The 14,023-nt window shown below is 27.7% G+C and overlaps 6 protein-coding genes across 6 annotated transcripts; 3 read left to right on the plus strand and 3 right to left on the minus strand. All coding sequences in view use genetic code 6, as the record gives it.

Annotated features, from left to right (window-relative positions):
• Positions 1-1,196: 1,196 nt before the first annotated feature.
• Positions 1,197-6,587, minus strand: SS50377_22236 (uncharacterized protein; the record flags this gene model as incomplete). The annotated part of the gene is made up of 1 exon (XM_067906126.1): positions 1,197-6,587. One exon carries the CDS (start codon positions 6,585-6,587, stop codon positions 1,197-1,199), a length of 5,391 nt encoding a protein of 1,796 aa, XP_067765394.1.
• A 54-nt stretch (positions 6,588-6,641) lies between these two features.
• SS50377_22237 (Chaperone protein DnaJ subfamily A) lies at positions 6,642-7,868 on the minus strand (the record flags this gene model as incomplete). Its single annotated transcript, XM_067906127.1, has 1 exon — positions 6,642-7,868. The coding sequence occupies one exon, from the start codon at positions 7,866-7,868 to the stop codon at positions 6,642-6,644; it is 1,227 nt and encodes a 408-aa protein (XP_067765395.1).
• Positions 7,869-7,991: 123 nt separating this feature from the next.
• SS50377_22238 (G2/mitotic-specific cyclin B) lies at positions 7,992-9,020 on the minus strand (the record flags this gene model as incomplete). The annotated part of the gene is made up of 1 exon (XM_067906128.1): positions 7,992-9,020. One exon carries the CDS (start codon positions 9,018-9,020, stop codon positions 7,992-7,994), a length of 1,029 nt encoding a protein of 342 aa, XP_067765396.1.
• Positions 9,021-9,709: 689 nt separating this feature from the next.
• SS50377_22239 (uncharacterized protein) lies at positions 9,710-10,666 on the plus strand (the record flags this gene model as incomplete). The annotated part of the gene is made up of 1 exon (XM_067906129.1): positions 9,710-10,666. One exon carries the CDS (start codon positions 9,710-9,712, stop codon positions 10,664-10,666), a length of 957 nt encoding a protein of 318 aa, XP_067765397.1.
• Positions 10,667-11,111: 445 nt separating this feature from the next.
• Positions 11,112-13,136, plus strand: SS50377_22240 (uncharacterized protein; the record flags this gene model as incomplete). The annotated part of the gene is made up of 1 exon (XM_067906130.1): positions 11,112-13,136. The coding sequence occupies one exon, from the start codon at positions 11,112-11,114 to the stop codon at positions 13,134-13,136; it is 2,025 nt and encodes a 674-aa protein (XP_067765398.1).
• Positions 13,137-13,194: 58 nt separating this feature from the next.
• On the plus strand, positions 13,195-14,010 carry SS50377_22241 (uncharacterized protein; the record flags this gene model as incomplete). The annotated part of the gene is made up of 1 exon (XM_067906131.1): positions 13,195-14,010. The coding sequence occupies one exon, from the start codon at positions 13,195-13,197 to the stop codon at positions 14,008-14,010; it is 816 nt and encodes a 271-aa protein (XP_067765399.1).
• Positions 14,011-14,023: the final 13 nt, after the last annotated feature.

Below are 14,023 nucleotides of genomic sequence, written 5' to 3' on the forward strand. Positions count from 1 at the left end.
ATGTTTATCTTATAACTATTTATAAAATATTAAAACTTGGCTAAACCAATAAATATATATGAATAAGTGTCCCGATAACAACTAAAAAATATTATACCATGTGTAAATCCTTAAACATTGAATCTACTAATTGGAGTTCCTAATATTAGGATATAAATCTATTAATTATTTTAATGACGGTTTCCGTGTCTAATGTTTGGTAATTTAATACCTATTTTATTTGAATCAGAATTGTGGCATCAAAAATATGACTAAGTATTATGATTATCTACTTGTGAACACTTATAAAATTATTAATATTTATATGGCTTACTTCATTGTCTGATTTCCTAGTCGATATCTCCATATAAAAACCCTATCATTAATATTAAATTTGAATTTACTTTTCTAAAACTGAAACTGGATAATATATTTCAACAAATAATAAAATTAAGGTCATATAATTTTGAGTGTTTCCTTTCATAAATAAAATATCAATTGTGCTACAGAATACATATTATTTGGGTATTTTCATAAAAATAAAACTTGAATATTTAAAACATTTACAATACCAAGAATAATAAATCTTAACATTGGATGCTGATATAGTAAGATATCTTAACTTTTTATGCTATGATGTAATTTTGATAACATAATAACATATTAAAGGTGGAATTATTAACTGTAATAAAATATGTAGCGCAGAATATATAAATATAAAATGATTTATAGGTATTCATATAAAATTAAATTACATCATTAATATATGATTGTTATTATAATTATATTATCTAATAATTATTATCAATATTCATTAATAGAAACGTAATTGACCCTAATTTGAGGTGAAAATTAAATAGTTATAATATAGTACTATGGTTACTATTTAAATTAGCTGCCCTTAAGAATTTTACTCAAGCATTAAGCCCACACATATTTTATGGATAATTGTAATAATCGCATACTAGTGTACCATTGTATCTTATGCAAATTTAAGAAGATTGATGTCAGACAATTGAATCTAAAAAGTAGTTTACCAATTGTTTTTATCAACTACTGCTTTATAATATACTATAAATTTATTTCAGGTATGATATATAATAACAACTTTCGTTTTACTTTTTTGGTACTTATACAAAAAATATCGTTTTAAATATTTATTTATATTGTTTACTAATAATATTAATATTTTAAATACGAAAAATATTGAAAGCTGATCATTTTTTCTTAGTCTTTGGCGAGCAATATTCTACCTTTTTTGAACCAGCTTATTCTACTCTAATCTTAGCTTATTCTTGTTTAATTTTTTCTTGTTCTATAACTCGTATTTCAGCCTTTAATTTCTACGCTTCTTCCTCTTTTTACTTTTCAAACTCAGTTTCAGCTAATCTGAGCTACTCTTATCTCTATTTTTCTTCTGCTTAATCTTACTCAAACATATCATCCATATCATCTCCCAATTCGCCCATAACAAGGTCCCCTACGGCTTCCCATTTTTCGATCATTGAATTATTAACACAATCAAATCCTTCGAAAATTATCAATTATGAAGATTCTCCTAGTTCTTTAAATTAGTTTAAAATTAAATATTCTCCTCGCCACTTAAGAATACCAGCATTAGCTTGCAAAACAATTGCCTTTTCAATAGTTTCTGGTTAATCTCTCAGCAAATTGCAGAGTTTTTATGAATAAAGAGCATCTAGGGCAGCTTTTTAAAATTTTGAATTTTCATCGAATCCTACAAATACAGGATCTAGTGAATCTAGAGGTTTCTACTTTAACCTGTGAACAAATTTAATTAGTAAATCTAGCATTTAACAGCTTTCAAATTATATTATTTTAGATAATGCATATTTGAAATTCTTCTCGATATACTAGGGGCCATATTATTTCAATACAATAAAAGCAGAATTGCTAATAATTTGCATACTTATATCAATGAATGAATCGCCAAATCTATTATCTGAGTAATCAACAACATAATCTTTCTTTTACGTAATAAATTATACAATCTCTAATGATGTATACGGTAGAATATGCATTACAGTGCTGCCTCTTGGAATATATTTTCCACATATAATTGCATCTCGCCACACAACAGAATATTTCTCAGTTCTAAATTTCTCCTTCACACGATTAAAGTTCTTCTCCAGCATATCTTTAACTAAACAGTTTTAGAAATCTTTACTTCCTGCATTTCCAATTGATTTTGTGATTTCATCTAAATCCTTTCCATTGATAAAAGTTTAACCACATTTTTTAAAGAGTGCTTTATAAACATCTTTACTATAATAAAATTTAGCAATGTATATATAAATATCTTAAATTTTCAAGTTTGACTACAACATAGAAATGGCTGTTTACTCTGAAATATTACGCTAGTATAATTATGAAATAATATCGTTTTTATTGTTTTAAATACAGTAATTTATTTAATTTGAGTCCATCTATGTGCATGGAAAACGATCTGCAAAAATAAAATAGTAAGCAGAATCTTTGGGGATAGAAACTGAATTTGGAAATTATTTTTCTAGGTTAAACATAACCGCAAATTAAATTGGCTGTGTTTAAGCGCGTAAAATAACTTCTTATTAAGAAATAACATAAGACACATCATTTTATAGATATATTTTTCCTTCTTTTTCTATCAAAATTCTTATATTATCTATATTATTTGCTTAAATTGCATAGAATAAGCCTGTGAACCCATTATAAATTTTACTCTTTGGGTCTGAGAATCGCTGATCAGGAAGACCAATAAAGCGTTCTAGGCCAGTTATTTTTTCTGTTGCACAACTAATATAATAGTTGGTTTATTCATCAGATTATTATTTTATATGTTTAGGATAGTCTATTTTTGTTTTTGTATCTGATATCCTCATAACATGTTATTTTTGAGTATATTCTAACTATTTTTTCTCTTCTTCTGCTAATAAAATAATAAATTAATCCTCTCCAATCGTTTACTTAAGTGTCTTTTAATCTCTTTCTAACAAAAAAAATTTACTGTCTCTAGTTTATTATTCATTAAATTTATTAGATTGCACAACATATCTATGAAATGCAATAGAACCATTAATTTTTTCTACTATTTTTTAATATAACACGGTCTACTAATTTTGTTCTAGCAAATTAAGTAGCTTTTATTCAGAAGTACATGAGATCCAGAGTCTTACTATAGTCTCATTATAAATATTGTTTTCTAATAAATAATTGATGAAAAAGTTATTCGATTCAATTTCTTTCCTCAAATTTACCTATTAAGTATCATAAAGTTTTTCTATAATTTCAAATTTATTTAATAACACTAATAGTTTAAAACCTGTTGTTCCACGCTCTAGTTATAAAGTTTCGTAAAAAGTTTCAAACTAGAGCATAAAATTATGTTCTAATTTATAAAGATAAAATATTCTTTCAGAATTTTATTTAGTAATAGCATAAAATAATGCCGAAAATCCATAGTAAATATTTTTTCCATTAGACTTACGCTAATCAGAAGTATTCTTATACTTGACTAATGTATAATCAAAATTACCATTATTTTAAGCTTGTTCGAACCATATTGATTATTGGTGAGTATTAAAGTCAAATGAAATTGTTAATTTCTTATTTGGATTAATGTAGTCAAAAAATAACTGTTCAAGTTGCTCTTGAGAATCTTTTGAATAATACTAGCAAAATTTCTTGTCAAAATTAGAGTTTAGTAGTTTCTATGCAATATATTTATCCAAAATATATTTTGTTTAATCCTTGGATACTTAATTAATCAATATTTAATTAAACGGTTGTGTTAATGCAGAAATAATTATCTGTTATTTTTGAGAATTTTATAGCAAAAACTCTAGCTATTTTTGCTTATTGTGAGTTACACAGGCATACAATATTTACTAAACCATAAAAATATTATCTTGCTCATATTCAAAAAATTTTTTGCTAAAATTGTAATCTTAGCATATAGATAAGGCACAAAATGAATTTTCATAATCAAGTTATTTTGCTTTATAATACGATTCAATAAGCTAAAGATGAGGTGAATTGATTAATTTTGCAAAATGAAGTGCTTAAAATCCTTCAGGTACAAATAAAAATTTCTAATTTTCATAAATAATTATATTCTATTAAATAGGTTTATTCCATTATTTTTCTAGTAAAAATTTGATATTATCTAATTTAGTATTTAAAATTGCATAGAATATTCCAATAAAACCATTGTAGATTTATTATGAAAAATTCGTTGTTCTAGTCTCAATTAATAATATCTCTTTCTAACTTACTGATTTTAACTATTGATATTTGCAAATATCAAAAAATATCTCTTAAACATTGAACTAGCAAATATCTGGTAATTAAAATTGATCTTGCTTAAGAATATATGCATTAATTATATAATCAGTTTCTTATATTATAAGTTCTGAATTAAAGGAATCTTCTTCTTTCATATTAAAATATACAAAAACTGAGTTTGTTAATCTATTTAAAATTTATTAATTATATATATTATACTGCTTGATTTATGCCGGCAGTAACCCATCTTATTTAGAAATAAGCTGCTACAATAATTCATTATTTTGATTTTGACCACTAATAAAATCTTCTAATGCTTTCATATCTTACTACAATAGACAGTAGAAATGAATATTCATGGAATCAAATAGTTACCCTTTTAATTAAGGAATTACAGATTAACTATCTGCTTCAGGTTATAGCCTTCCACCTAAATCAGATACTTTAAGTCCTTTTTCGAATAATATATCAAAATCTTTGAATCTTACAACTGTCTTCATCTAAGATCTAAGATTAAGAAGATTTTTATATTGCAAGTGATTATAGTACTCTATATAATGATAACCAGTAAATCCCATAATAATAGTCTATGTTGTTAATCGCTTATCAAACAATGTACCATATTTTTTCAAATCTTACTCAGATACAGTGCCTTCAATACAATTATCAAAAAAAATTGAAATCTCAACATTTTAAACAAAGTTATTTTATTTTGTGGAGAAAACTTCTCCAATCCATACCCCAAAAACTTATTAGAACTTAGTAAATTTTGGCTGATACAATTATGTTACTTGAATAAATTTGTCATACTAGTCCCCTACCACAACATTATTAGAGAAACCATATACTAGCAATGTCTCTTAAGATTAATTCCATTTTTCCTTTTATAAAATATCTCTACAATATTAAGAAATTTCATCTTTTGCAAAAAGATTATATTATAATAATTTAGTTGTCGTTCTAAGATTGTTAGATTGAAGGCTAGCTTTAATATTACTAGAGTATTCTGTTTTACCAGGTTTCCATATTTTCTAAAAATCAATATAACCGGCATAGTCTAAAGGATAAATATTTTGAGCAGGTTGTACAGCCTATTCAATGAAATAAGAAATTAAGTGGTATTATTGAAATAGAACAGCAATATGCAAGCAGGTTGCTTTTTCTGGGACGATTACCCATTATCCTGAAGGAATTTGGGTATAAAAACAATTAGTTGTACTGAATTTTTCATGCTTAATAAGAAATTTTAGAGCATCTAGATTATTAAAAATAATAGCTAAATGTATGCCACAAACGGACATATTTCTTAAGCCGCTGTTAGCTTTAGCCAACAGTTAAAATTAAGTGGAGTCACCTTCTGTAATTGATTTTTAATATTTATTAAAACCACCTAATTTTTTAATATTATTTTATTCTAATAAGTTAAAGCTCGTTTAGCTGGGTATAAAAAATCCATAGTTTTAAAATAGGTCGTCTTTGACTAAATCATTTATTATCTAAGTATCAATTATAAAATCATGCATTTATTCTTCTTAATGATTTGAAATTAAATCTTCATCTATGAAATTATCTGATTCATCATTCTAGACATTGTTCTAATTGGTTTATTAACATTATATTAGATCATAAGAAATCTCCTTAGAGTCATAGACATTATAAATCTCGCTCTCATATTAGCTATTAGCTTACAATTTCTAAATAAGAAAATTGATCCTTATGTTTTGTGAAACACAATCAAAATCTTCTAGAATTAATCTCAAGTTAACGCTAGAATTAAAACCTTAAATGGACTCAAAATAAGAAATATTTTCCTATATAAATGCAGTTTCAAAAGCTACATCATTGATAAATTCCACATTCTTAAATAATTGCTTACAAAATTCAGTATTTGTAGTGATAGAAAATATTTAATCTTCTACTGAAAATTCATTCAAGTGCGATAAAAGTGTAATATTTGAATTTAAAATATAGACTTGAATTATAGAAACATGTTCAAATATTTAATTATCTTATACGTAAGAAAATATCTGCTTATCCTACAGATTAGAAATGTCAAAAATATTTTTAATTGCTTGTTATTATGAATTTCTCAATTACGAGTTGTAATATTAGTCTTCTGTTATCTTACCATTGATAAAATCCTATATTATTTGAAGAAATGAAAATTTAAACTCTGCATCTGTTAAAATATCTTATTATATTGTGTATGATCTGAATAGATTAGTTAACTAAAATCTAAATTTTATATCGGATTCAAATTTGGAAACTATATCAAGAAATATTGCTCTTTTGCAAGTAGCAATCTCGTGTGCCGTTACTTGCATTTTTAATGAAAAGTATAATATAATAAATATCATAACTAATAAAAAAGAAAATGATCACATTCCACCACATTAAACCTATTATCCTCCTTGGTGATCTTCGTCATGGCCGTCACCATACTCATTTTAACCTTTGGTATCTGTTTCATTCTTAGTTCTATGGTTAGGGTCTAAATAAACTAATTCACAAGACTTAACACCATCATGCTTCAAATCGGCACATGCACCAATACGCTAACGGGACTCCGCAGTTCCAATAACATTCATAATAAGCTATCTGACTTCGTTTGTAACAGACTTGGGGAACTTTACCTCAAATTTAATGAAAAGGTTGCCGTGCTCATAAATTCTGCCTTTTACTGGCATACCAAGATTTTTGCAGCAAAGCGTTTACCCATGGTTGATACACTCTCCAGGAGAACGGTAAATTGTAACATCAGTACCATTAACGTGTTTCACAGTAAACGAGGTGCCACATATAGCTTCATCCAAAGTAATAACCTTAGTCATAAAAAGATCAGCTTCTTTTCTTTCAAATGTTTTGTGTTTCTTTTGCTTAAAGACAATAACAAAGTCTCCTTATTAAACATCAGGCTGCCAATTACCCTCAGAGTACATAATCTGCTGATATCCATCAAAAGTACCGGGATCTACTCTAATTTATAAAGTGGTCTTTTCGTTTGACACTCTCTCCCCTTTACAAGTCTTGCAAATTTTACTAGGGTCACTTATCACTTTCCCTTTTCCTGAACACTTAGGACATATAACTTATTACTACATAATCATATTGCCTTATCTCATAGTTTACATAACAGCTCCTTGACCTTAGCATTAACTACATTTACCAGCAGTAGCACCATCAACGCCTCCCTTGCCATCACAACCTTTGCATTTACAGGATCTTGATACTGGAACAGAAATATCAGCTCCCATAAAAGCCTACTCTAAAGTTATTTCCATCTCTTACCCCATAGCTTTAGCCTATTTTGGACCTTGTTGACGCTAGCGACCACCACCCATGCCAAACATATCGAACATAGACCCAAAGCCTCCACCCTACTCAGCTTGCTTCATACCATCTAATCCATACTGATCATAGAGCTAACGTTTCTCCTCATCCTTTAAGATTTCATAGGCATTATTAATTTCCTAAAATTTATCTTTATTTTCAGGAACATTGGGATTATGAACCTAAGCTAATCTGAAATAAGCTTTTTTAATTGCATTTGGCTAAGCATCAGGTGCTACACCTAAAAGGTCATAGAGCTTAGTATCTCGTACCATACAAAGGAAGGGAAATTTATTTGACTAAATTCTAATTTTTATCAATAATAATATTATATTATATTTAAGCACTATTTTGATAAATTGACTATAATTAAACTCAAAAAACTAATGTATTCGCGTTCACTGGCCAACAACCTATCCGACAACATTCTCAATTAGTAAACTAACGCCATAAAACCTATCTTGCTGGCTATACTTTTTTCTAATATATTTTGCCTTGGGGCTCAAAGCAAGGCTCTTCAGCGTTACACTGACCTCCGATAAAATCGCTTTCACGTCGGCCTCGCCGTACCCGCTATAGCCTTCCAGCTCCTCTCCCCAACTGGGTTTTCTCGTCAGCCGTCTGGCCATAGCCACGCAGCCGGCAGCTATTTGGCTGGCCTTGAACTGCCTCACCATATTCGAATTTAGCATGCAAAGTTCGCCCAAATAGAACGCAATGTAGCGGTCTCTGGCCTTCATGTTCGCAATCTTTGCATATCTCCTCAAAAACGTCAATGGAGTAGGGGCGGCCAAATCGAACTCTAAGATATGCAGGATGGTCTCCTCTGCCTGCATAATGGCTGCTCTTGCGCACGCTGGACACGGCCCTAGTTTTTGTAAGTTCTAGAGAGTTTCAGGGCTACATGGCTCCTATCCGTCAAAAACCGCGTGTGCTCGCACCTCCTGAAGGTTATGGATGTGTTGGGCAGCATATAGACATGAATCGCAGTTTACATAACGGATTTATGGCTCTTGCGTGATGATTTCGACGTAATGGCGTAGCGAAGGGATATAAGATTGCTCGTATTTGGATGCTATCAAAAGGCAGGCTATGGATATTAATTTGAAGTCGTACTGTAGCATTGGAACACGTGCTGCCAATGTGTCTAATATCGAAACAAAATGGAAAAATGACTCGTTCGCTAGGGCGAATTTAGAATGAGCGCGTGAAGTCCAGTCTATCAACAGAGCTCGTTCAGTATCATCATATGATGACTGATTTGCAAGAAAATTTTCTGGAAGGCGATATTTATTTTCAGAAAACAAAAGATAAGCATAAATTTCCTTTACATACTATGCACATGCCTATATATCATCCATGTCCTCACGATCTACTGGCAAAACATCCTCAGGGTTGCTTGCTAAAAATTTCTCTAGGGTATCCATAATTTTGAAATTTGAAGCGAATTATATTCCACACTATTATATATTATATACAATAGTGTTCCCATCTCACTATAATGTTAGATGATGTACTGGATTTAATTTGACGAAAGAATTTATTACACAATGCCCTTAAGAGTTTTTAAATGGTTTTAATAGTACGATACGTCTTATCATGAATAAGCTATACTAGAAAAATTAACTAAACGTACTAATTAAGCTGTTTAAAATAAGCACATAAAAATTTTAGATATCTAATTAAATGCTAGGTAAGTTGGTCTTAAAGCTCAGTTAATTAGATCTAAGTTTATAATTACTTATGAAAAATAAAAGTGTGCTTTATAACTAAAATTATAAAATCTATAAACGTAGGCGGCTTAAAGATATACATATAATATTCATTTAAAATAGATGATTCTACATTAATATTTCTAAAAAATCCAATCTCAAATTTAAAATGTTGATTATAATAGAGGGATACGAGATTCATTATACTAAGCTAAACTTATATTTAAATAATAATAAGCATCTAATAATAGGGAGTAATTAAAACTCTATAAAATACTATAGTTTAATAGGTTCAATACTCATTTGTCTGCTGTATAAACAAAACATAACATGATTTTGTTTGCCTGAATTTCTTTATTATTAAATATATATCTATATACGATGAACTTTTTCCCGCTCAAAATATGTAATGTTAACCATCGCGCCTGCTTTCTTAAATTCAGGAGCCAGACCGCAGTCGAATTAAGAAGATTTTCTCAGATTTTGAAGTATAAATAGTGAAAAATAGAAAATTATAGAAAATGTTATTAATCTAAAAGGAAAAATACAATGAGAAAATTAAGCATCTAGATTCGGAAAATTAAATATTAAAATTACAAATCAGTAAGTAACTATAAGATACATAAAATATGTATACCTAAACTTATGAGACATACTTACAAATTGAAAATTCAGCATAGACAGGAGAAACAGGAATAATTGATTAACAATAAAATTAAAATCAAGTTTAATAAAAATTATCAGACCACTAGTTAAATCTTTTATCCTTTCAAGACGAAATAAATAGGTCATTGCCAGATTTTAGTTGCTTAGAATACAGTCTATAAATATCATTAGGTTAAACTAAAAATATAGAAAGAAAAAATGAAATTAGTGACATATAAAAAGAACTCAACCAGCCCAAATATATTATTCATCCTGCTATACGAAGAGAAAAGATACCATTTAAATAATCTAATGAATTCGATGAAAACTATGAAGAAGCTGATATTTCGGTTTTGAGTGTTCTCAAAGGTAGAGGTAGATCACTAGTTAGAACTAACAAACCTTCATCAAACTTGCATCTATCTAATGATGATAATCCTTCAATGAATATAGTTCCATCAGAAGCTGAATAAATAGTGGGATCTGTTATTTTAGCAGAGTAATAGCGGGTGTAATATTAGAAAAAAGCATAATAAGCAAAAGAGCTAACAGAGAGCATATAAAATTATATGTGGGATGATAAAGAAATATAATAAATGAAGATTAAGAAACCTATTCTTATAAATAAGAAGTTCGACCTAGCTGATACAGGGATAAATTTGCATGTATCTAATGCAAAATTATGTTTAGAATAAGACTATGATTTCTTTAAGTGAATTTATTATATCAAATAATTTATGTATTTTGAATTCACATTACTTTTTCTATAAACTGTATTTCATATTTTACATAGATCATTCTATATTAACAAGTCACCCTGTTTATGCATTCTTTTATTAAACTGTATCAATTTATTTTAAATAGTTAAAATATTAAACTTTACTGTAATAACACCACTGATAATACTAAATTTTATAATGATATTCTCTTAAAATCTCATAAAGTTTACATTTGTATGTTGCCTACAGAATTAATTTATTTCATTATAATATTAGTAATAGATAGATATTCTAACTTATAAAATAACATATCGTTAATATATATAGCATATATAGCATATATATCATATAGTAGTTAATCAATTATTTATTCTACTAATATCTAAATTATATCTGAACATGATTATTATAATAGTAATAAACAATTATAATAAAACTCAGAATGAATCATGATATATAAAATTTGTATTACGTTGTTGAAGAGATGACAGATAAATTGTTCGGATAAAAATTATAGAATAAATTTGTAATTTTAACTGTTGTGAAATAATAAATCAATAGACTGTATAAGAAAAACTTTAACTATGATTTTTTAATTTAAAGATCAAAAAAATTTAACATGTAAATGACCAAATTTGATTACGAAATAGCAGATCTTTTTCATATTAAATTTACTGGCCAATTTTCAGGAGTAAAATTTTTAACTTAGTTATCAAATATAAATTTGTTTCAAGCAGTGAAAGAATTTTCAAGCTCAGATGAGGAATCTAACTAATAAGATACGTATTGTGCACTTAAAGCTAAACGACAGGCTATTCGTGCCATATCTTATATCCCTAATTAAGATGAAATATTTTCACATATTGCATTTCTTATAGACCCTGAAACAAATCTTTTAGTTAAGTATCATTAAACAATGATAGAAGATGTTTTATTTGCAGTATAATAAGTAGATTAAACTGCATAAAATATTGATTAGTTATTTTTTTATGATAATCAGCTGAATATACCTGATTAATTTGAAGACTTAACAATTTAGCCATCTTCTACGACCTTAGACCAAATAAAAAATATTGCTAAAACAACAGCAAATATTTAAATCTCAGACTAATAAATTTATTAAAGACATCATTTTTAAACCTTAATATTTCATTTAACCAAATGTCGTCAAATGTTAGAAACCAAACTACAATTATGGCCGTTTAAGTTTTCTTATAGTTTTTTATTTGCAGAAGCATTAGATAAGAATATTTTTTCCTGTGATGATTGGGAACTAAAAAAATAAGAGAAAATGAAAAAATAATCGTATCTTAATTGGTATATGAATACTATCGCTAATTAAATGTTCAAAGAATTTGATGTAAAATTTGATGATTTCGAAAAATTTCTGAATTTCATCAATAATTTATTTAACTAAATTCCAAGCATTTAATTTGAAACAATTTTAAATTAAACCGGGCAGTTCAAATTAAATGATATTATTAATAAAACCAAGAATAATTTAATTGTGCGAAATTAACTATACCAAGAGATAGACTTTTACTCATTAGGTTAATTTGTTGGCTATTAAAATGTTATAGATTTCTAATAAACTATAAAAGATAGATTTGTAGGTCATATCAAAAAAGAATATATAGCATTTCCGTTTACATTCTTATATAAATTAGCATTTAAACTAAACGATTTGCATTTCAAACTTAGTGATAAATTTAGTACAATAAAGTAAAAAATAACATAAGAAGTAAACAAAGAGATAGCAAAACATAAATAAATTATACGCAATAATCGTACAACAATAATTTAAATAACAGAATTGTAAAGTAAAGTTAAAAAGTCAAGTACTGTTACTGCAGTTGTTGTATATCTTCATATTTTTTGTTAAATTAACTTTGATACTGTTAGAACTGAATTTACTAAGATAAATGACTTTATACAAATATTGTCTAAATGCTAGGGAAAAGAATTTTAGTAAAAACTTCTACGAAATTATAATATACAAATCCTTTTAATACTATAGTTAAGTCAGGAAAAATTTTACCATTGGTAAGAGTTAGTAAAACCTGGAAATCTAAAAATAACCAGAAATGCATTATAAAATATGTTTAAAGGAGCTTAATTTGCATCTGAACAACAAAATATTTAAATTCTTATATAATTACATTTTGAGCTTGAATCAATAGGCAAAACAGAAATATGTAATATTATTGCATCAATTTTTGATTTATAAGTAGATTAAATCTAATCTCCAGTTTTTTTTATGTTTGAGATATTTCTATGTTTCATCAAATAAAATCTAAAATTAAAATATCTCTTTAATTCAGCTCTGGTAGATTAAACATCAGTAACTGGTCTTGAAAAACTATAGAAAACAAGTTAACCTAAATATTTATAATACTCATTAGGATTTACAAAGACTAAACGCGATATTCTTATGGAGTCACTAGCTCGATCATTCTAAATAAAGTGATATATTTATTATATTTCAATATACATATTATTAACTTCCGCTCATTTCATCTCTTAAAATGTCAATACTTGATTATCCTACTTGTGCTAAGCACATGAGTCGCTTTGTAAAATCACCAAGAATATAAGAAGCAGGAATTGAGCTTCATAGAAAAGAGGTTTTAGACGTTCATGAAGCTAACCATCGTCAGTAACTTACCCATGCTAATCTATAAAAATCTGAACTTATTCTTAATATTGACTGCAACAAACAGTAACTTCAGAGTAGGATATAAGATCTCCCAAATTATCCTTAACAGCTTCCACTCTTTATGGCCGATGCAAAATTCTTAAGTGAGACTAAGGAAATCTAAGAGGAAGTTATTGCAAAATTCATCGAAAAACGCGAACGTGAATTATTGGAATAATTAAAGGAAAAATACAACATTCCAGCAGTTGCACCTGCTGATGGAGCTGCTGACGAATTGCTGTCATCTGCTGTCATCGCCAAAGACCCTTTGACACACGATGCTGCTCTTTTATTAAACTCAGAATCTGCTACCAGGTAGAAATTCATTGAATTTTAGTCTAGTTTTGTAGCTGGTTTGAAAAATGGAAATCTCAAAACAACTTCACTCACATCCAGATCTATGGCAGCCTCAAAAATTATTATGACAAACGAATAATATGAAGAGGAAAATGCTAAAATGGAGACTGAAATTGCAGAATTAAAAATTACAAGAGCAGAATAAGAATCTAGAGTTAAATTATTAGAAGAAAAACTTGAAGAGGAAAAACTTAGACTTAAAAAAGCATAAAAGTATTGTAAAGAAGTGTAGTTGCGTGTAGAAAGAACTAAGAATGATATCAAAAGAGTTGTTTCTTAAAACAAGTGAACTTTGAAATATT

The sequence above is a fragment of the Spironucleus salmonicida genome, chromosome 3 (assembly GCF_000497125.1).
Source record: "Spironucleus salmonicida strain ATCC 50377 chromosome 3, whole genome shotgun sequence".
Lineage (NCBI taxonomy): Eukaryota > Fornicata > Diplomonadida > Hexamitidae > Spironucleus > Spironucleus salmonicida.